This window comes from Planococcus citri, chromosome 2 (assembly GCF_950023065.1).
Source record: "Planococcus citri chromosome 2, ihPlaCitr1.1, whole genome shotgun sequence".
NCBI classification, from domain to species: Eukaryota; Metazoa; Arthropoda; class Insecta; order Hemiptera; family Pseudococcidae; genus Planococcus; species Planococcus citri.
In genome coordinates, this window is record NC_088678.1 from 43367645 (window position 1) to 43390236 (window position 22592).

Consider the following 22592-nt stretch of genomic DNA (forward strand, 5'->3'; position numbering starts at 1 on the left):
AAAATTTTAATTTTTTTTAAAAGTCGAAAATAGGGTATGTGTAATGTAATAATTGAAACATAGGTAGCACTTCTTACTAACTTCACCTCAACAAAATTTTAACCTGGTTTTTGTCTATTGATGGCGTATCATTACAGAGATGAACATTTCAGCCTATTTTTTGTCAATAAAGAAAAGTTCTCGCCAATCTCGCGTTGATTTTGAATTTTCGTTGAACTTTTAATGATAAATAAAATGGCTAGTAATTTAGGACAGTTTAAGTTGAATTATAGCGATTGTTTTAATATCGGTAGTGTTGTTTCGTGTCGCACGTGTTTTCAGAAAGAAATAGAAGGCGAGGTATTGGCTTTTGATTCTCATACGAAAATTCTGATACTAAGTATCCTTTGCAAATCATCTTACGTTTAATTGTATTAATAATATATTTGTGAACCATTTCGCAATCTACCATGCTTTTCTAGATTTCTTGAGCAGAGAAAGCTTTTCTCTCTGTAAACCAGAACTGTACATTTTGTTGAAGATTGTTTTGTAATTCAATTTTATTGAAGCTTTTTTATCACTCAGTGGCAACGCGTCAAGTCAGTTTTATTGATAATCTTGATAACATTTTCCTTCAAGGCGATAAATCTGAATGACTAATCGAAGAAAGCGTCGTCAATTTTCTCTATGAATACATAATTCGTTCCATAAATTTTGACCAATTTTTCCAATCCTTTTGCCGGAATGCATGATGACATTGTTTATGTTGATTATCTCATTTTGAATTTGAGTATATTAATTCCTTAACCAAGCGTTTTTAGAATGCCCAGCCACCAACGGACGATCAAACTTATGCGATGTTAATTTCATTAATTTAAATACAGTGAGCGATGTGCAAGTAGTTAAAGAAGCCAATTCTGTTCCTCCACCTCCCCATTCTCTTAGTGTTCAAAGGGTAAGAAATGTTTATATTGGTAACGTTTTGTTTGAAATCCTTCTCATAATGGTTTATATTTGTCCAACAGTTGAACCATAGATTGAGAAATAACGTCGATGAAAAGAAACGTCTAATTAGCGCTCTCCAGTCCGGAGTGTCACCAGAAGGACAAAATCTCTACCTAACTATAACGAAAACGTAAGTTTATAATTATGAATTCGGTATAACTTGAATTAAATATTCACCTGCTTCATTATTAATTAATGCCTTGTTTCGTTTTTCATGTATCCAGTATCAGAGAAGTCAAATGGGACGGTCCCGATATAATAGTATTCGATGAGATTAAAATCGTCCCACCTTACAAACTTGAGAATATTATAGGAAACGCAGACAGTAAAGCTTATAATCACATACGTAAAATGGTGAGTGCAAATCGTCTTTTTACTGACCGTCCACTTGAGACATGAAATGATATTGAGTTGCTTTTGTGTTTCAGGTTGAAAAATTTATGAAAGATGCTCAGTCAGCGAAAAAAGAATTACAAAAGACAAATAATAATATATGCGTTAGTTCATCAAATAACTCTAGCAATCATAGTAATAGTTGTGCTGCACCTTTACCTCAGTAATAAACTTAGTGAAAGCAATAAATCAAGTCGACCTTTTGATGAAGAATCAAATTCTTTAATTTCATTTCCACATTCCATCTTCAAATATCCGTTTGCATATTCGTATCGTTCATCTTGGAATTTTATTTAAAACTTGCAGTTTTTTTATTATTGTGGAATTGAGAAGTCTAAAATTCTGTAATTCCGATTAAATTTATATATTGAAAGTATTTTTATTATTTCCCTATCTGTCTGCACATATTACTGAAATAAATTGTTTTAATTGGTTATTAATTATTAATAAAACTTCAAGTGAAAAGTGTTCTTCTGTTCTGTTGAATCGATTGACATGTTCTTTATTTCGACTTTCTGCAGGCGTAAGAGCCGGAATCTGATATTATGAAAATTTATAAAAAATTGTTTCCTACGAATTGATGGCGTTGAATTCGTACAAAAGGTCGACTTCGTTAGTGAAATTTAATTATGTATATTTCATTTTGAAATACGAAAAAAAGTTCAAAAATACAAAAAAAAGTAATCCTAAGAGTATTTTTAAGTTGAAAAAAAAAAAAAAAAATGTCATACGTTGATTGTGGAGAAAGCATCGGGGATGTGAAGAGTGTTATAAAATGAATGTAGTTAATGTATTTTATGTTGATATTGTTTTTGTGTACCACTAAATCGAAGTGTTTTTCTGTGTGATTGTTTGTTCTTGAAATGTTCATGTATTTCATTGTAAGGCATCGGTGTTCCTTTACAAAAGTTTGAAATTTATCCTTTTGTAATTTTTTGTCTCCAGAGAATAATGTTCTTTCTTGAAAATTTTGTTATTTTTTCATTTTGTATATTCTTGCAGAAAAATCCAATCGAGTGTAAAATGATGAAATTTTGAATTTTACTGGGAAGTTTTCTATTCTTCAGAAAGACCAAATGTACTGAAATGTAATAAGTACATTTAATCCATCGTGGAATTTTGATCTCTACCAAATTTGCTGAACGAATTCTTTCGAAACCGAATAGAAAAAAACTACCATGAGCTTCCCTTTTCTTACTTTGTTTTTTCTATTGGAATTTCAGCTATTTCCTATCAACATTTTTGTGAATCAAGTTTTTAAAATAACCTATGAATTGATATTTGATTTGATAGTGAAGCCGCAGGACTGTCGTTGACTGAATTTGGTTGAAAATATGAGAAGTCCAACAGTGCGCCTTGCGAAACATTTTTTCCCCCTTTTCTTTGTATGATGAATGATCGCAAAAATTTTTGATTTATTACTCATCGTGCACTTGTTATATTACATCTAATCTTGGTGATAATTTTTTTGATGGAGGAAAAATGACATGATTAAGCTTGATCCTCTTGTTTTCATATTGGGTAAAATTCTTTAGACTGCTAATAGTGTAGCTCATCTATAAATCTCAACTCCATAAAAATGTGATTGTTTTATTTTCCATTTTTTCCTTCCAAGTGTCAAACGAGGATGTATTTTTTTTTTTAAATTTGCTACAAGTCAACGAACTAATTACTTATGCCTTTTTTTTTGCAATCTGATTAAAATTGATATTATTGTTAATGAGTATTTTATTTATTAATGTTTTTTTGGCTACTTATTTGTTTCAAGTGAAGTGACAATAGCATATATAGAAGTTTGACGAACGTACCTAACCTACATGCAAAATAACAATAAAGCAAAATCAAGTCTATTCAATACTTTATACAAATGCTTAAGTGTACACAATAATAATCATTGAAAAAAGTATATAATAACATCTTGAGTCAAATTTTATACGTAATCATGTAGACAATTGTAGTCTGCTAGTCTCACTTTAATAATTTCTTAAAAGACAAAAAAAAACCATGAATAATACTTCGGAAAGAAGTAGTATACCACTGTTGTCTTCGCAATTGTTCAATCCGAATCAGTTTCCTACAAATATAAAAACAGACAAAAGGCTAATATGGCACAAAAAAAAGTCAATTTTTTTGAAAATGAATAAACATGCAACGAAGAATAATCTTACAGTTGGATCACAATTAGCGCAATGCCACGAGTATCCGCGTACTTTCGGCGATTTTTTCACCGGTGGATCCAAGCAAGTAAAGTGGAAACTTTTAGAGCATTCATCGCATCTGAAAAGTGAACAAATAACGAGTATTTTTCCATTCGAATGTAGAATTCATTAAATTAATTTCTCGTCATACCTGACCATGTTAGCATTGGTACCGACAGTTTGACATGTATCGCAATTTTCTGGTGAAGGGGACTTGCTGGGTTTCGATTTGGGAGTAGGCACAGCTATAGGTATATCAGCTATATTCTTCAAGTTTGGAGGTGTTTTCACGTATTCTTCGGTTTTCGATACAAATGTAGAAGTACTAGAACTTTGTGTAGCAACGAAATTAGCTTGACCGCTAGAATTTGGAACTGATTTAATCTGTAACGAGTACTGCGATTCATTAGTTGCACAAATCTCCTATTGTGACCAAAATTCAGACGGAAAACCACTCACAAATAATTTAATTCCTTGTCTCGGTCGCTCAGGCTCGTTTTCGGAGCTATGATCTGGACTTCTATGTTTTCGTTTACGACTGTGATGCTTTTCAACGGGGATTTGTATGTTTTCAATACCATCGGGGTAACGTAGACGATGTTTTTCGCGTTTGTGTTTTTTTATTTTCCTTATTTCTACCGGTTCTCCAGCGTCGAAAGAGTTTCTGGCGCTGCTTTCACTCGTCTGAAAAATTATTCAATTTAGGTAAAAGTAACGTGTAATTGGTACAAGAACCTCAAGTAACGCACGTCATTTTTGAAATCTCCTCGTTCTTTACTCGAACGTCTCAATTTCCTAGGCGCCTCTGTATCGACATGTTCGATATCTGAACTACTAGAGTTTTTATCACATTCCGAACATTGCCTAAAAAAAAGAAGTCATAAACGATTTCAATGAAATACGAAAAAAAAACTCGAAAAAAAGTTGACGATACTTACCATCCCATGAGTTTGGTTTTCTTCGGCATTCTGGTCAAGGGCGGATTTAAGCATCCAAGGTGATAATATTTTGCACATGTATCACATTTGGCTAGTAAATGTTGATCGGTCGATTTACAGCAGATACCGCATTTGTTATTCAAATCTAAAGAAATTTTATCTGAAAAAAGTGCAATTTTTAATGTTTTACGCTTGAATACATACAATGTTACGAAGGTGTTAGAGAGAAACACATACCTTCTCTTTGAGCCGAATTTGATGGTAACCTTAATGGAAATCCAACACCCGCTTTTAATGCAGCTGCTGTGGGTACACTGCCTTTAGCAGAAGCTGTTGATTTTCAGTACAGAGATTAGATTTTTATAATAAGCTGATTCGGTCACATAATTGTAATATATTTACCAAGAGGATGGTGAATTTTTGGAGTTGACGTCGAACTCGAAGTAATTTTTCCAAATTCGTCAACGTGTTTTAATTTTGCATTTGGTCTCACTTTGAGAATAATGTCATTGAATTTTTGAAAAGTACTTCTCAACGAATTATTCAATTCGACTGTTTTATTATTCTCAGCCACCATCTGAATAAACAAACCAAAAATAATAAGAAGTGACGATTTTAGTGGTCTAATGAGTAGATGAATATTTCTGAGAGAAGCTTACAGCATCATATTTTTTCTGCAGCTCTTGCTGTTCATTCGTCAGTCTGGATTTATTTTCAGCGTGATACGAAAGCTGTTTTTTCAAACGATTAACTCTAGCGTCTCGGTCTAAAAAGTATCCAATGAATTCAACGCTGAAAATGAAAAATTTCAAAATAACATATACTCAATTTAAAATTCTTTCCTAATCGTGTCGAATAAAACTTGAAATCATTCAAACCTAAATGCAGGAGGAATATTCCATTTCTTAGGAATTTCTTGTATGGTTGTAATGAGAGCTTCAGTATCTTCATAAGATGCTATATCAATGCCCATTAATTCAGATTTATTCCATAAAGCTCGACAAGCTGAAGCACTGGTAGTTAAAAGACGTGGTCTTTTTTGCAAAGGAACTATAATACAAGAATCATTAAATAGAAGAATTCAATACGCAAAAAAAAAACTGGAAATTTACCCCAAGGAGGCGCACGAGTAGTTTTCAATTGAACGTATTTAACTTGGTACTTAGATAACTTTCTTTGATTCCGTTTCCAAGAAGTAGTTTCATCGACTAATTCTTGTTCTTTTTGCGTTGCCATTTTTTGAGTACGTAGTTGAAGAGCTAACCAATTACGTTTTCGTTTTCTGCAATAAAATAATAGAGTTCATAGTACGATTTTCAACGAAATACGTAATAAATGTCGACATGGTACTTACTTTATTTGATTTTTATCAGAATGTAATCTACAATGCGCATAAAAAGGATCGGCTTGGTCCGCTTCTTCGGATGTTGCTTCGGATAATAATCCCTCTCGTTGACCACTATTCATAATGAAAGAAAAAAAAGAAAAACCTTCTAAAAAATCGATTTAGGGAAAATGTCAAAATGATACAAAATACGAACCATGTAACGTGAAAATAAACTCGACACATTCCAGCATCACATTCAATTGTAACACCAGTTCTAACGAATCTATGATCTTGGCACAGATGACAAGGTTTATTGCCCCATCTATTTGCTGGCAATTCGAATAATGTCACACTACTCAGACGATCCACATCGCCAAATGCTATCCCAGGAATGTACAAAGCGCAAACTAAATGAACCCATTTTCCAACATCCGTCTCTTTGAAAATTCCTCCTGAAATAAAATTCTATGAAACAAGGAAAATGAGATGGTTCAATGTAGGTGCGGATTGAATCATTACCAAAATTTGGACATAATTCGCAAGTGGGATTAGTAACACCGGCTCGACAAGCTTCACAAAACCAGGGTTCGGTTGAACAGGAAGATACTGTTGATGACAAACTTGCGTTATCTTGAACTCCATAGCAGCCTTCGTGCACAGTAATTCCACAACCATCGCATTCAATTATTTCATTCGAATCATCACTTCGATCTCCCAAGCATACGCAACATACCAATGTATTTTTGATAATATCTTCGTTTACCTATATGACAATGAAGGCATTAATAAAACAAATGGACAATTATTTTCAACTTTTATAAAAATTAAAACGCATTACTTCAACATTTTCCAAAACTGTTTTAACGGGTACATTTTTCAAGTCGTTATTGACAGCTGGTTTTTTAGCTTCTTTCGTGTCAGATTCATCGTCGTCCGAATCAGTATCATCTAAATAATTATTCAGATTTTAATTAATGATAAAATTCAAAATAATTTTTTTTTCAGAAGGATGATTATTTATACTATACCATCGGAAGTATCTGATGACCCACTATCACCAGATGAATCGCTTTCAAGACAATGATCTTCGATACGAAAATCACTATCATCTGAGCTCTCTCCAAGATCATCTATATCCAAAAGGGCTTCCGAGGGTTTAACCTGGCGTCGTTTTGAATTTCGTTCCACTGTTGAAAAAAATCATAATTTTTCAAATGAAAGAGTAAAATATAAAATGCAATAAAATTTACCAAAAAAAAATTGTCATAATACACTGAAAATTTTAAAAAAAATTACGACGCTAATATTCATAAATACCTACATATTAAACTAATTAATTAAGTATATGATCCAATTATTGTAGTTACCAACTTACTTAATTCTGCAAAGTAGAGAAGATAGGAAAAAGTTGAGAATTTGAAATTTGAATCAGTAAATCGCGTTCTAATCAATGTATAATGTAGGTACAGCGTAATTTAAACATCTGCGATAGAAACGTAAAAATGCCATACAAGTTTGTCCAGTTTTTTCACTAGTTTATTAAAATTTGTCTGCTTCAAAAAATAAATTCGGTGGTCGTAATTTTACCTGAACGCATACAATATTTCGTCTGTTCACTTCACGTTGCCGGTATCCCACTGCTTCATGAAAGAGCAAAGAAATAATGACTAATGAAACCAGTCAATGAGCAAGGAATGAATGAGATGAAATTTTCACTATGCTCTCAAACTTCAAAATTGAGCTCAGATAATTTTCACTAATAAAGTACGTACAACGTTAACGTAGCGCAATAAAATGATTGAACTACTATTGATTAAGTAGTCTACTTAGAATTAAATTTCAACTTTATGGAAAAACTCAAAATTCAAAAATAGTTTTCCCTTTGCTTGAATTTTGAATTACTTCATTCAAAAAATTTTAGCAAACGTTTGCTTCAATTTTTGTTTTTTGATTGATCAGCACTTCTTCTTTTGTTTCATTGGGATAAACGACAAATTGACGAAATGAAATTGAAACATCGCCATAAAATTTGAAATTTGATTTTTTCATTTTTTTCCCAAAATAATTAAAACATGGTACGTATTAAAAAACTACTTGAAATAATGAATATTTTTAAAGTAATTTTATACGAATTCAAACAGAATTTTTTATTTAAAATCTGATTTAAATATTGCAAAAATTTAATTCTTGAAAATGGAATTCCCATAAAGTCCACACAAAAGTTTCAAAAAGTTGTTTGTTTTGTCTGGCGAACCTCGTCGAAAAGCTATAAAAATTTATAGAAAACTTGCAAAATTGAAAAAGTGCAAGTAACGAAGTATATTTGGTCATAAGTATTTCATTTTATTGTTCGTTGTGCTAAATTCTTCTTTAAAAAAAGTAAATTTACAAAATTTCTCGATGGCTGGAGCCACGCTGTTCGCTCGTATGAATACGGACAGTATGAGTACGAAGTTCTCATTCGACGACGCTGGCAATGACGAAGAACGTATCCGCAAGAAGGAGATTCAAATCCTGGAAATCGGCGAACAGTTCAAAAAACAAGGTAAAGCTAAAGAATTGGCTGAATTAATCAAAAATGTTAGGCCGTTCTTGGGTCAAATTAGCAAAGCGAAAGCCGCCAAGCTTGTGAAATCTTTGATCGATATGTTCCTGGATTTGGAAGCTGGTCTCGGTGTTGAAATTGAGCTCTGTAAAGAATGCATCGATTGGGCGAAAGAAGAAAGCCGTACGTTTCTGAGACAAAGTTTAGAAGCGAAACTAATCGCGCTGTACTTCGAATCCGGCAAACACGTTGATGCGTTGCAAGCAGCAGGCAAATTGTTGAAAGAATTGAAGAAAATTGATGATAAGAATCTGCTCGTCGAAGTGTTACTGCTGGAAAGTAAAACCTATCACGCGTTGAGCAATTTATCAAAGTCTAGAGCTTCTCTAACATCTGCTAGAACTACAGCTAATTCGATTTACTGTCCTCCTAAGCTACAGTCAGCGTTAGATCTCCAGTCAGGTATTCTGCACGCAGCTGACGAACAAGATTTTAAAACCGCCTATTCGTATTTTTATGAAGCATTCGAAGGATACGATAGTATAGAATCGAATAAAGCTATTACCGCTCTAAAGTACATGTTGTTATCGAAAATTATGCTCAACACTCCCGAAGATGTGCAACACATTGTTAGCGGTAAATTAGCTCTGAAACACAGTGGTCCCGATATCGATGCTATGAAAAGCGTCGCCAAAGCTAGCCACAAACGCTCGCTAGCTGATTTCCAAGAAACGCTTAAACAGTATAAAAAGGAATTAGAAGATGATCCAATCGTACACGCTCATTTGGATACCTTATACGATAATTTACTAGAGCAGAATTTGTGTAGAATTATTGAGCCTTACTCGCGCGTCGAAGTTGGCTTTGTCTCCGAGCAGATAAAACTCGATTCTCTTCAAGTAGAGAAAAAACTTTCGCAGATGATTTTAGACAAAAAAATACCCGGAATTTTGGACCAAGGAGAAGGAATTCTCATCGTGTACGAAGAAAATGCTCCGGATAAAACCTACGAAGTAGCGATGGAAACCATCAACAGTATGGCTAAAGTTATCGATACGTTGTACGAAAAAGCGAAAAAATTGAATTAGTCATTGTGATGTGGTTATTTCTCTTGTACGAAAAGATCAATTCGTGACGTTAGTGTTAATTTTCCAACCAAGGTACTTAAATATTAAAATATACCGTTGGATAATTATATGTACGTTATTTCTCATAAATAGAAATATTCGCTTAAAGGCGTGTTATTAGTATTTTTATGATATGATAATGACGTTTTTGAACGTTGGTCTTTTCACGGTATTTAAATCCTGTTATAAATTTTCATGAAAGGCGTCGAGTAATACTTTTAATAACTGTGTTTGATACCTATTTTCGAATTTTGTATTTGTACGAGATGAATATTTTGTACATAGTATTTTTTTTTTATTTTACTAATGATTTAACATTATTCGAAAGAAATAACATTTTGTACAAGTTCTACCCTTGTTGAAAAAGATTAATGAAATTTTAATTATCTTATGTTAAATTAGTATCGAAGTGATTTATTTCGAGTAATAAAGCGTGAATTTGTACAGTTGTGTTTCTTTTTGTTTTAATTATCGGTGTCGTAAGTCTCGTTTATTATTATTTTTCTTCTTTTATATAAATGTTTTGTATCTACGAAATTATAGCACAAATTTTATTTTAATCGTAAATATAGATAACTGCTAGGGATTCGTTATTTTCATTGACTTGGGTGAGGTGGTCATCAGAATGAAATGATTTATAATATTATGTAGTTCATTCTTTTATTTTTTTCTCTTTTTTTTCAAGATAAGTAATCAAGTCATTTTTCCCCTTCAAGATCATTGAGAAAATGGTTTTTTGGATTAAGTAGCCCCTCTTTTTCAACTTTTTTAACGGTCCCAATTACGTTGTTCGATTTTATTTCTTCTAAAAATAAAATAAATAAATAAAACAGTTTTAGAAAATGAAATAATCATTTTACTTTTTTTTAAAAAGAAATTGGTAATTTTGAAATTGAATCCAAATATAAGAACTAAGATCACAACTCGCAAAAAAAAAACATGGCTATCAATTGAAATTGTAACTTCTGGAAAGAAAAGTTAGTTCCGAAGAAAAACGATCGACGATTATTTTTCTTTACTTCCGATTTCAAATTATAATTTTCAAAGTTTTAAAACTACGGACGAAAAAAACGAGGGAACCGGAAAAATGGACCTTTTAAAGCAGGAACCAATATCGTTCATTTTTGTGAAAACGAACAATAACTGCTAATGACTTATCGACGAACTTGTGTAATGCGATGAACTTTTTTATCAAGATGATTAATTGGACTAATTTCCCGAGTTCAATGAAATTTTTGTCGACAAAGATGAATTTTTTCCTGTTGAGAAAAACTTTTGACTATAACCTCAATGGTTCTTCGGTGCCTAATTATGATTTCGAATAATTTAAGGTCAATTACGGTATTTTGATCGTTACTAATTAGATAATTAGATCAATTTCCTTGAGGATTAAAAACTATTGTTCGTGAAGTTGAAATTATTATCGCATCAAATAGGAATTACCCGATGGGTACAATTATTATTAAAAGAAATAAGAGATAACGTTTAAAAAATGTATTTTTCTCGGTTGATATAAAGTAAATCAACAGTAAAAACAAAAACAATGTTGTCTTATTCATTTTACTCAGGTAGCAGACCATGGTCACGTAATGATTTATTAGAATAAGTAATATAATTTGTTTTTGCGTAATTTTGCAGATATTACGTATAATGTCTGCATAAACTAAAATTTTCGATTATTTAAAAAATTGAAAAATCCGATCGTGGCAAAAAAATGAAGGATTCAACATTACCTTATCCCTAATACTACATTCGATTAGTCGAGTCCTCAATACGTATATAAAAATATTATTCAAACACGTAATAAATAGAATCACAATAAAGAATTTAAATAAAATTATCAACACAGTAAAAAAAATATATACAAATAAATAAATACACGAATAAATAGCTGAAAAAAACCTAATGGAATTTTCGTCAAATTTTCAATCTTACGATAATACAATTAAGGCCTAGATTTCGTTGCTGAAAGAAATGCAACAAGTCGATATGTGAAACCGTGGCATTAAATTAAATTTCTTTAGACTTGATTTTTCGTTTAGGTTTTTTCGCTTGTTTCGTGGTGAGTATCCTTAAACCGATGAAACCGACTCCGACAAAAGTAGAAAATAAAAATAAGAATCCCGGCTCTGATGACACGGAAATGAGTAGAAATAGACAAATGCAAGCTTCGATTGAAATCGTAATTAATACAGCACACATTAGAATCAGGAATAACGAAGATTTGATCTGTAACAAAAAATCAGATAGGTAGGTAATGCATAGTTATAGTAAATCATAGGCGTTTTAGGAATGATGTTATGCTTTTTAATAATTTGTACAAGAATCTTACTTGATTGTAACAGTCTCGTATGATTTCTGAGGGTGATCTTTTTTTACTTATAGATAAACCATTTAACCAAGAAAGTATATCTTTTGAACCTCTTCTACAAACTGTAATTGGAAATTCGCAAACTTGCTTGAATGATGAAGTCTTCTTTGGATGTTGCTCGCCGTTGATATTTTTCGAAATTTCTGTAATGATATAAAAAAATAAAAATCAGAATGGTTTCAGTTTTTTATTGTAGGTATCAATATTATACAAGTACGTCATATTCACCCCATTTACTTGCAAAAAGTAGAACAAATAAAACAAAATTACCTATTACCTATGTCAAAACATCAAACATTTCCTGATTTTTTTTTAGGTGTAAGCTATAGTTCATTTATGTACACCATCAAAGAAAAAAAAGGAAAAAGTGAAGTTCTCTAAAAGAAAATTAAATCAAAGGCCTTCCTCAAACAACGGCCATCAGAGAATTTTTTTTTTAGGTAATTTGTATGTAACTATTATCCAGGTATGATTATTTTGATTGTACCTATCGTAAATTTGATTGCAAGTGCACGTATCAATTTAGCTCACATTGGTCAAGTGGTCAAGTAAACAACGCAGCCAAGCGCCTATTTTTTTTTTTTTTAATCAGCAAACCAAGTAGCAAGGCTATCAAGTTGTTTTTGTCTTAACTAAGTACCTATATCATGAGATGAGCAAACCAAGAAAAAATAATAGCCTAACTCGGTACATTCAATTTCACCTTGCGTAGTCATGAGTACCTATAGGTAGCTACTTGAGTTATTTATTCTTATAGTTAGGTACCTAATTGGCTCAACTTGAAGATGATGAGTTCTTCAAAATACTTCGTCGTATAAAAACGACTATCAATTATACTAAAATACAGATAGGTACCTACTTATACATATAAGTATTTTGCAAACGCTTGTGTTATTTGAATACGGATGGACTGAACCATTATCATTTAAAGTAAATTATTAACAAATCCCTTTTTGAGTTCAATATATCAGAAAAGGTATCAAAAGGTCATAGCAGGTAATACCCATCAACTACGATTATGGTGAATGATTAGGTATAATGCTTTTGGCACGTGACAAAGTTATCTAGGTACGAAGAGCTGTGATTCCTCGAGCGGAAAATTCGGAGATAAAATGAAATATTGCACCATGACTCAAGATCAAGTTAAGATTCATTTGAAGATAGGTATGCATTGCGTAGGTACAAAAAAAATCATATTCATCTTTGTAATGTATAAATCTATTCAGAGACTGAGAAAATATTAAAGAGGAAAGCATTAGGCAGAAGCTTAGATTTTTTTCGAGAAGTCTTAATTTAAAAAATTCTTTGGATGGTTTTCAATTAAAATTGCATCATCAATAATTTCATAAAGAAACAAAAATTAGTAATCGTAATATGTATTTAGTTACCTAAGTACATATTTTTTTTATCGGGCAATGGGTAGTAAGATTTCGTAATCATAAATTTAATTTGCTTAATCTACGTTTCAGCTGACGAGATAAATATGATTAAAAAAATATAGGTATGTACTCTTTGATTTTAAAATTAAAAACGAGCCGTGAAAAAATTAATTGTGATTGTATTGTTTAGGTTAGTTTTTGTAATAAACTTTGGATTGTGAAATTTGTTTCATGTATCTGTTGATCGTATATCTGATGTTTGTATCCAATTATTTGTGGGAAATTTGTTAAATTCTATCGATGTTAAATTACATATGTACTACCTGTACCTGTACAATAGGTAGGCATGCGTTGCAAAAAGCAAGGAAATATTTGAAAACAAAGTTGAAGAAGGAAGTGGCGAGTGATTTTTGAACTACATATTAAGTAGGTACCTACCTAAAGTTTACAATGAATGTAAGTAGGATACAGAATGAATAATTAATTGTTGCAGTACAGAATCCTCGCATGTTTGCTAAAAAACATTCTTATTCTGCAATTTTTAGAAAAACAAGACCTAAATGACCTAATTACAAAGTATCTACAGCTCATTTTGAAACTTGGGAAGATCTAATCAGACGAATTACTTATCAGACAAGGTTTATTGTATCACGAAAATGACATGATGATAAAAATAACACTAATGTGAAAGAAACGAAAATTTCCATTATGGAAAATACTGATACAAATCGTACTTCAGTACATGATACCTAATCCTCTTGTCCGAAAAAAAATGCCTGACTTTGCACCTACCGATGTAGTTCGCCTACGTGACAATGAACAATGACTACAATGAGCAAGAACTCATAATCTGAGAAACGTAGGTATAACTTGATGCTTCATATGAGTCTATAGTAAAAGGCATGCTCAAAAGTTCAAAGATCGAATTATGACTCAAGTGAGATGGAAAATTTTTTCAAAGGGGATTTCCACTCACGTGGCCTGTGGGATGAATTAAACACATTGAATTACATAATGTAATTGAACATCATTTCCATGAATAAAACTCAAGTACTGGTGCAATTCTGAAAAAAATGAAACGCAGGAAAAAACTTGGCAATATTTTTCAATACATTATACTTTCTATTTAAAATACGTGAGTTTATTTGTGGAATCCATTAGCTATTGGAATCAAAGGTTCAATATCCAAATTCACCAATTAAAATTATATTTTTGCAAATTATTATCAATACCAAATTTAACGATGTTCTTTCAACAACTCTTTTAGCAAATGAAACAGATAGGTACACTCTATTAATTTTTACAATAATTTCACTATAGTGTTTCAATTTTGTTTGTTTCGAATGAAAATCACATTTACCTAATCAGATAACGATTTCTTTCATTTTTTTTTACACAAGTGAATGTCCATTTCAAGGTTAAGATCTGTGTTATGAAGCAATAGGTAACTACATTGACGAATTGGGTAATAACAAATTACAAGTAGGTATCTATACAACGCCTTTGGTCTTTTACAGCATTAGTGCAACTGAAGAAAAAAGGTTCAAAATACCAACATGAAGATTTTCATCTATGAAAGGATGATGTTTTTTTAAATGTGCCACTTCCTTTCAGTTTCAATGTTCAAGATCAATTTTCTAAACTGGAATTTAAGTTGTCTAACTTCCATCCTTAATTATCTAGCTATTACTTATGTGTTTAGGGGTTTACTTAGTCCTAAAAATGAATAAAAAAGCAGAAAAGGTTCAAAATTTGACCATGATGTTCACAATTTCTCTTTTCTAATATTAAAAACGTTATTTCAATTGCATATAAACAAGCGTTGACTTTGACTAGGTAGCAATTTAGCTAGCTATCGATATTTCAAAAACCATAATATTTTAAACGAAATAAAAACATATTCTTGTTTTTTTCATTTTTTGCACCTTTAGATGAATAGATAGGTAGCTATATGGTCCTATGGGTTTTGTTAGAAAAGGTGAATAATTAACGCAATGTTTTAATTTTACTTGTTTTAGATAAAAATCGTACCTATATACCTACCTATTCAGATAACAATTTCTTTGATTTTTGTTTCCTACTTATGATGAACGGATGTTCACTTAGTCAAGGTTAAAATTTGTAATACGTATTGAAAAAATAGGTACAGAAAATATAAACGTTGACCGACCGCACAATCATGTATCATCACTTCATAGATACATTTTAGCTGATAAACTTTTAGACGACTCGTGCGGAAATTTGAACACATTCTTTATGACCCTCACGATCACACATACCCAACCCATGCTCTACCCACATATCGATATTGGAATACCTAATATTAGATGCATAAGTATTTATGTAGGTATGATACGTATGAAATCTCTGGTATAATAATTTCGTAATTTGTTCCGGGAAAACAATTCTCACTGGGGAAGTGAAACGACGAACAGCGAATCCGTCGGAATAACCAGTTTTCAAACTTAATACTTTTACTGACGCGTTTGAGAAACTTCAATGACTTATTTAATTAACAGGTAGGAGCAAATAAACACGAGATCGCTCATACGACAGCCAAACAATAATGCATCAATTTATACTTATAAGGAAACATATAAGTAGGTACTAAAATCTGGTTTAAGAATGGTAATTTTTTTTAACGAAGAGCATACCTAATGATCGAATTTAATAATTACGATGAAAAATAAATAGGTAATTTACCTGTGTTTGCGTTACTAGGAGAGAATTTTTTTATAGTCGAATGCAGCATCCAGTCCGAATTCCCATTTTTTTCTACACATAGCGTCTCCGTTATACACTCGCTGGTATTGCACATCGTGACTGTATTTCCGTTGGAAATTATAGCAGGTGAATGAATCACTGTGGAATTTAAAGCTCACACCAATTTGACTTTCGTTGATACCTATTATAGAAACCTGAAATGTAAATTAACTTTTGAAAATAATGTTGTTGGTTGTTAAAAAGATATTAGGCACATGAAGTGCCTTATGATTATCTATTGAGCATAGTTATTTTTATTTTTAAAAAGAAATCCCATATAAATGAACACAGTTGAGCTCGAGTTATCAAGTTTTCTCCTTTCCTACTCTGTAAGCAGCAGGTAGTACTTTCGTATCAAAAACATAAGTGAAGATCAGAGACCTAGAATCATTTTATTATACAAACGAATTTTCTTTAGAATAATTCATCTCATTTTAAAATACCTATTAAAAACTTTTCCGTATATAGGTATTGTATTTATAGGCGTTGCGAAGTATCACATTTAGAAGTTGATAGATGATATGCAATGTGCCACTATAGATAAGCACAAACGTGCACCCAATTGAAATTTGTATTTAATTTAACTCAATACAACCCACTTAGTTTTATTATCTTGAAATTTACCAATGATTCAGATAAGGAAATTACAACCAATTTTTTGTAAAAACTTCGAATGAAATAGAATTAGCTCAATACCATGTTCAATGCCTACTTATTATAATAAATAATTTTTTTAAAAAAGACAAAAATAAATCGAATCAGATTAAAAACTTTTATAACGTTTCAAACAAAATTGGTAGGTATGTTAGGTTTTCAGAAATATATGTGAAGTAATCGCTTACCTTTTTATTAGAAATTATTATTCACAGAAATGACCCATTAAAATCACAAATCGTCTTTTGTTTCACCATTAAAAAAAACACATCACTTGAAAATCTTGTAACAATATATAATTTATATAGTTTATTATTTTGTTACTCAACTGTTAATATGACCGATAAGTTCGCACGCTGCCAGATACTTGAAAACATGTTTCAACTTTCAACCGGCATCTGACTAGCTCATGGTATGTATCTAAACCACAATCCCCACTATTCTATCAGCGATAAAAGTTGAATAAATTTTTATCTTCTTTAAAAATTAATGGTGAGCATGCGATGTAGGTATGTGTGCTTGTATGTGTGTAATTAAAATTTAAAATATTTCAGTTATCTAATTATAGATTGGTGGTTGCAGCAGAGTGAATTTAATCGTTTTGTCAATTTGTTAAACCACTAGGTATAACTTTTGCATATTATTATTTCACAATTAAAAATTTACGAAAATCTGTATTGTATGTAGGTTAAAATAAACAAACAAACGAAAAAACAACAACAAAACAAATGGAAAGAAATTATAAATATGAGTATGATTGTGGATGGATTGTGGTCACTCGATGCTTGCTAATCTTGGCATCAGATATGCAATCGTTCATTTGCATTATTTTCTATCGTTGGTGAAGGAACAAAGGAATCTAAAAATCATCTTGTAACAAAAATTTCAGTTCTTATTTACCTACTATTTTTTTTTAAACAAAATTGTTAAAATTATTGGATCCCTATTTGAATTTTTGAAATTTCAATTCCATTTTTAATACGAGTCTGTAAGTAGGTACTTACTTACTGTATCCGTGTATACATCGACATGACATTAGGGTCAAAAGTTTTAATTTTTGAAGAACTTCTCGTAACACAGCAATCACTTGAAGTTTAATCTAAAATGATAACAATAGAATTCAATGTCTGTCTTTTTATATTTGGTAAATTCTTGAAAATACCAAGCGTATTTAAGCTGTAGTGCCTGTAGTTCTTTTAGTTTAAAATTTAACAGTTGATTTGATTCTTTTATCCTAATCGTAATCTATCTTGCAGAATTTTTTAAGTTGCTCTTGCTATACGAGTAATTGATTAAGTACCTATTATTAAATAAATCTTTATTTTTGAGACAATTGAGTATTGAGTAATGAGTTTGGACAGAAAATACAATAATGCATGTACTTATTAATTTGACGATTCTTCATTGCAAATTGCAATTAAATTCAGTATACATATTAGATAATTAAAATTATTGATTTCGGGCTTTGATTCATTTATCTATGAAACAGATTAATAATTTGAAATGAGCCTTTACTTATCGCAATTTCGCAATTTTGATGGTGATGAACTGATGAAATTTTGCAATAAAAATCGTCAAAGGCCCAACTTTACATTATTTTGTTTTGCCTTTCATTTTTCATGTTAGGCAAGCTAATTTACATTTACGTTGTGGATGACTCGTTGCATTCGTAGCGGCTGATCTACGAACTAAGAAAAATACAAACGAATCGTAAGCCCGGCAAACGCATTCAAATTCGGTCATGGAGCCCGCTACTTTGATAAAAAAAAGTTCAGATTTAGATTTCATCATAATGAATGTTCTTTTTAATTGAAAAGTTATTAGTTTGGCCATAATATAAATATAATTTGGTTTTTGTTTTTAAAGCTGGTTTCTTCATGTTCCCTTATTTATAAATCGTCTGAGGCTTCCAAGTTCTTAGTTTCATGGTGAAACGTACATAAATTCAGAATTCGTTCAACTTCCAGCGATGTTTGCTTGTGAAATTTGCGATCGACAATTTTTCTATAAAAATAGCGTAAATCGACATTTTCGTCGAGAGCATATTAACAAGGAATCACGTAGACGGTTGAAGTGTACAGAATGCGAACACGAGTGTCGATTTTACCAAGATCTGCGTACTCATATCTACGTAGAGCACGGTATCGTTTGCAAAGTAGAACGTCAAATGTTCTCCGATCTAGACGGTAATACTTTATTAACCTACGTTATTTTCAATATTTTGTTCGTATAAAATGTCTATAACGTTTTGAACTCAACTTCGTTTAGAATTCAACGCTTGGAAACGCAAATTAGAAGAAACTACGCATTTCATGTACGTGAAGCATTCGTCATCCAAGATATCAGCTACGACTAACGAACGGAAAACCTACTACGTTTGTCACAGAACCGGTACTTTTCAATCTGGATCATGTGGCAAACGTAAATTGAAACGACAAGGATCGAATAAAATCAACGCTTCGTGCCCATCTACGATGGAGGTTGTCGAATCCCTCAACGACGGTACAGTGAATCTAGTATTGTGGAAAACTCACGTTGGACATGATGCCGAAGTTTCTCGTACATTTTTAAGCACAAGTGAAAGAAACTGGCTCTCAGGTAATAATATTGCCCACTTGTATGAACTGTACTATGTACTCGATATTGAAAATATCTTTTTTTTCGTAGCTCGTATCATGGAAGGTGCCAGTTATCAAAAAATCATGAACGAAATTCAGAATTTGGGTAACAAAGGTGGACGTATGCGATTCATCAAAAGTCAAGATATACGCAACATGCGGAAAAATTTAACAAATTCGAGAAACCGGAATATTTTATCAGATTTACGATATTGGGTAAAGACGGTCTTATCTTTGGAATCCACCGATACTCATCCCATTGTGTGTTTCAAAGATAGAAACGTTCCTGATACTCAGAAAATCTTATCTAGTAAAGACGTCTTGCTTGTAATTATGACTAAATTTCAACTCGAAGCGTTGAAACTTTTCGGCTGCGGGATGATTTGTTTGGACGCTACTCATTACCAAGATAATTACGAATATCATCTTATCACGATGTACGTTGCTGATACGTCCATGTCTTGGTGTCCTGTGGCTTATTTGGTCACAAACGTCATGAGCCTCACCTCGATGCAATACTTCTTTACCAGAATCCGAGAACTCGCTGGCCAGCTCAAATGTTCGGTTTTCTTGAGCGATGACGGTCTACCTTTTTACGAGGCTTGGCGTCAAGTCATGACATTGCCCAAACATCGTCTTCTGCATTTATGGTACATCGACAAGAGTTGGAAAGAAAACATACTCAAAATGAAATGCCCCGATAGTACAAAAACCACCGTCGTTCGAGGCTTGAAAATGATGTTGAACGATACGACCGAAAAATCTTTTGAAATCAACCTGAAAACCTTCGTCGAGAGTTTGCAATGTGAAAGCAGATATACCGAATTTTTAGATTATTTTCAGACCGAATTCGCCGACAAAACAAAACTATGGGGTGGTTGTTACAGGAAAACGTGCGGATTAACTTTAGAATCCGAATTGTTTCTGGAATCGACGCATAAACGTTTAGAGAAAGAATACCACGATGGCGTACATAACCAAAAACTCGCCGAGAATTTGACCAACTTGGTATCCATCAGCCACGAGTGTAGTTTCATCTCTAAACGCATTGCCGAATATTGCAAGAATGGCGACGCCTTCCGTTCTCAGTGCATTCAACAAAGTCATAAACGAGGCGTTTGTATCAAACGAACCGAAGTGGTGGAAGAGTCGCCTACTGAGTATAAAATTATGTACACGAACGATAGATCTAAGACCGATTGGTATATCGTCAAGTATTCCAATATCAGTCGATGTGGTTGCTCGGCTGTATGCGATACGTGTAAAATATGCTGTCACGAGTATACCTGTACCTGTGTCGATTACGTCGTTAATATCAACATCTGCGAACACATACACGCCTGCGCTATAATAAAGAATAAAATTAACGTCGATCTGTCCGCTGAAACAGACGCTCCTCTTGATAGTTTTGTCGAAGAAGTTATCTGCGAAGAAGAAATCATCTGCAATGTCGACGCTGAAGATAATGGCTGTGATGACGATATGATCGATGGAATCGATGACAACGACAGTAACGATAACGATATCGATATAGATATCGTTGAGAATAATTCAACGTACGTGTTCTTTACACTATTTTTGATCTTATTTTGTATAATTTCGTTACATTCATTTTTTTTTCTTTTTAATTCGCAGGTTAAAAGATGAAATGGATGATCAACTAGAACTCTCTAGCGAAACATCCGAAAACGTTTGTTTGAATGATTCGCCCGCTGCTCTATATTACGAACCGTTCACATTCGTACCGACTGATGAAATCGTCGACTATAACCAAACCGAATTACAATTTACTCAGGAAGGTTTACAAATAGTCGCGTTCAAAGAAGACGACGAATACGAAGCTGTCTTAGTCAACGATGATGATACTTCATCGTTTGGTGACTCGTCTTCAGTATACGAAGATACAGTGCCCCAAAAAACCGCCATCATCGCCCTTGGTTTCGGCAGCGAAGGCTCCGATAGTTATATTTTCCGTCGATTCGATGAAAATACGATTATCCGTCATAAAGTCGATACGCTGTTTACGTTGGCAGATTTCGATAATGGCGACGAAAACGATATTACTGCGCAGTTGGATACAGATATAAGCGCTATCAACGAGACCGATTTCGCCAATTGCTACGGTACTTATGATCCGAACGACGACGATAGTATTGTATTAAGTCTGTGATTTAGATTTACTGTATTCATTTTACGTTTTATTGGAAGAATAGCTACGGTTACGAATCATTACAATAATATCGGATGAGGCATATCTGCATTTATTACGTTACCAGCTTATTAGATAGAGTTGTTTTGTCTATGATACCTTACCGAAGTGTGTCCGTTTGCTCCGAGAGTTCGTAATCTCTACGTTGTGCGTAGTTTACATTACAAATTCTGCTCAAAATTTGGTCGATATACCTACATGATTCGTTGCTGTTTCTTCTTGAGAAATATTTCGAATTCGTGTTATTATTGTAATGGTTTCGTAAATGATTTATTCTCTCTTCTTCACTTTGTATGTATAATTCGAACTACGTATTCGAACTTGTAAATAATCAAATTGTTTATTTTTGTATTCAATGTATATTGTACTATTTGATAGATATGTTTGACTTCGTTATGTACGGTACGAGTACCTAAGGTATTTTTATGTTTTAGCGTGCATTTGTATCAATTTTATACCATAATAACTTACTGTCAGTTCTACAGGTAGTATTTATCGGAATTATGATTCTTCTCTGCTCCAAAAACCAGAACCACCGAGATACTTTTATTCATTTTTAAGAAGTTTTGTTTTTAATGGTGGGTGTATGCGTGGAGTGTGATGAATGATATTCGAGTATGAAGAAATCTAAACGAAACCGTGTCTACTGAATTAGATTGCAATGATGTGTATTCCATGATATTGGTCTGCAATGATGATTGGAATACGTATTCGAATATTACCAGCTCGACACTACTTCGAAAATGTTACACCTTTTTAAAAAAATAATGTGTATCTTTGTACATGTATTTTTTTTGTAATTGGTACATTGCAATCTAAATATTATTTTTAAGCAGTGTGCTTCAAATAACTACATGAAAAATAAACGATCGTGATCAGTGCGTATTTTTTAGAACTATCCAGATTACAATTACAAAATTTACTCTGCCTAACGTCTCCAGCAATCACTCAGAAATACCAACGAAGCAGGTAAATTAATGTTTGTATAGAAAAAAGAAACCGATTTCAATCAGAAATACGTTTCTTTGGCGATGAAGAATTCAGCTAACCGAATTTATTTTTAAAGAAATTTTTAGAAATAACAAA

At 32.4% G+C, this 22592-nt stretch overlaps 5 protein-coding genes across 6 annotated transcripts; 3 read left to right on the top strand and 2 right to left on the bottom strand.

The window, feature by feature from the left end:
* Positions 1-137: 137 nt before the first annotated feature.
* Positions 138-2345, top strand: Lsm12a (LSM12 homolog a). The gene is made up of 5 exons (XM_065350409.1): positions 138-379; positions 801-934; positions 1005-1114; positions 1209-1338; positions 1413-2345. The coding sequence occupies exons 1-5, from the start codon at positions 223-225 to the stop codon at positions 1542-1544; spliced, it is 663 nt and encodes a 220-aa protein (XP_065206481.1). The 5' UTR covers positions 138-222; the 3' UTR covers positions 1545-2345.
* Positions 2346-3208: 863 nt separating this feature from the next.
* Positions 3209-7755, bottom strand: LOC135835907 (PHD finger protein 14). 2 transcript variants are annotated; one of them, XM_065350406.1, is made up of 18 exons: positions 7428-7755; positions 7216-7323; positions 6869-7027; positions 6679-6788; positions 6360-6603; positions 6055-6292; positions 5868-5972; positions 5626-5795; positions 5392-5563; positions 5173-5305; positions 4916-5090; positions 4751-4843; positions 4514-4673; positions 4325-4439; positions 4035-4259; positions 3727-3971; positions 3546-3654; positions 3209-3451 (listed from the first exon to the last, which is right to left on the bottom strand). In XM_065350406.1, coding segments are annotated over exons 2-18 (2472 nt in total). In that variant the 5' UTR covers positions 7217-7323; positions 7428-7755; the 3' UTR covers positions 3209-3433. The 2 variants fall into 2 exon arrangements, with proteins under 2 accessions (XP_065206478.1, XP_065206479.1); XM_065350407.1 differs by having other exon boundaries at positions 3727-3959; positions 7428-7754.
* Positions 7756-8121: 366 nt separating this feature from the next.
* Rpn6 (regulatory particle non-ATPase 6) lies at positions 8122-9956 on the top strand. Its single transcript, XM_065350410.1, has one exon. The coding sequence runs from the start codon at positions 8241-8243 to the stop codon at positions 9471-9473; it is 1233 nt and encodes a 410-aa protein (XP_065206482.1). The 5' UTR covers positions 8122-8240; the 3' UTR covers positions 9474-9956.
* A 1035-nt stretch (positions 9957-10991) lies between these two features.
* Positions 10992-17095, bottom strand: LOC135835911 (uncharacterized). The gene is made up of 4 exons (XM_065350411.1): positions 16868-17095; positions 15966-16180; positions 11845-12026; positions 10992-11741 (listed from the first exon to the last, which is right to left on the bottom strand). Exons 2-4 carry the CDS (start codon positions 16078-16080, stop codon positions 11523-11525), a joined length of 516 nt encoding a protein of 171 aa, XP_065206483.1. The 5' UTR covers positions 16081-16180; positions 16868-17095; the 3' UTR covers positions 10992-11522.
* Positions 17096-18432: 1337 nt separating this feature from the next.
* Positions 18433-22387, top strand: LOC135835914 (uncharacterized). The gene is made up of 4 exons (XM_065350416.1): positions 18433-18865; positions 18948-19277; positions 19347-20853; positions 20933-22387. Exons 1-4 carry the CDS (start codon positions 18649-18651, stop codon positions 21465-21467), a joined length of 2589 nt encoding a protein of 862 aa, XP_065206488.1. The 5' UTR covers positions 18433-18648; the 3' UTR covers positions 21468-22387.
* Positions 22388-22592: the final 205 nt, after the last annotated feature.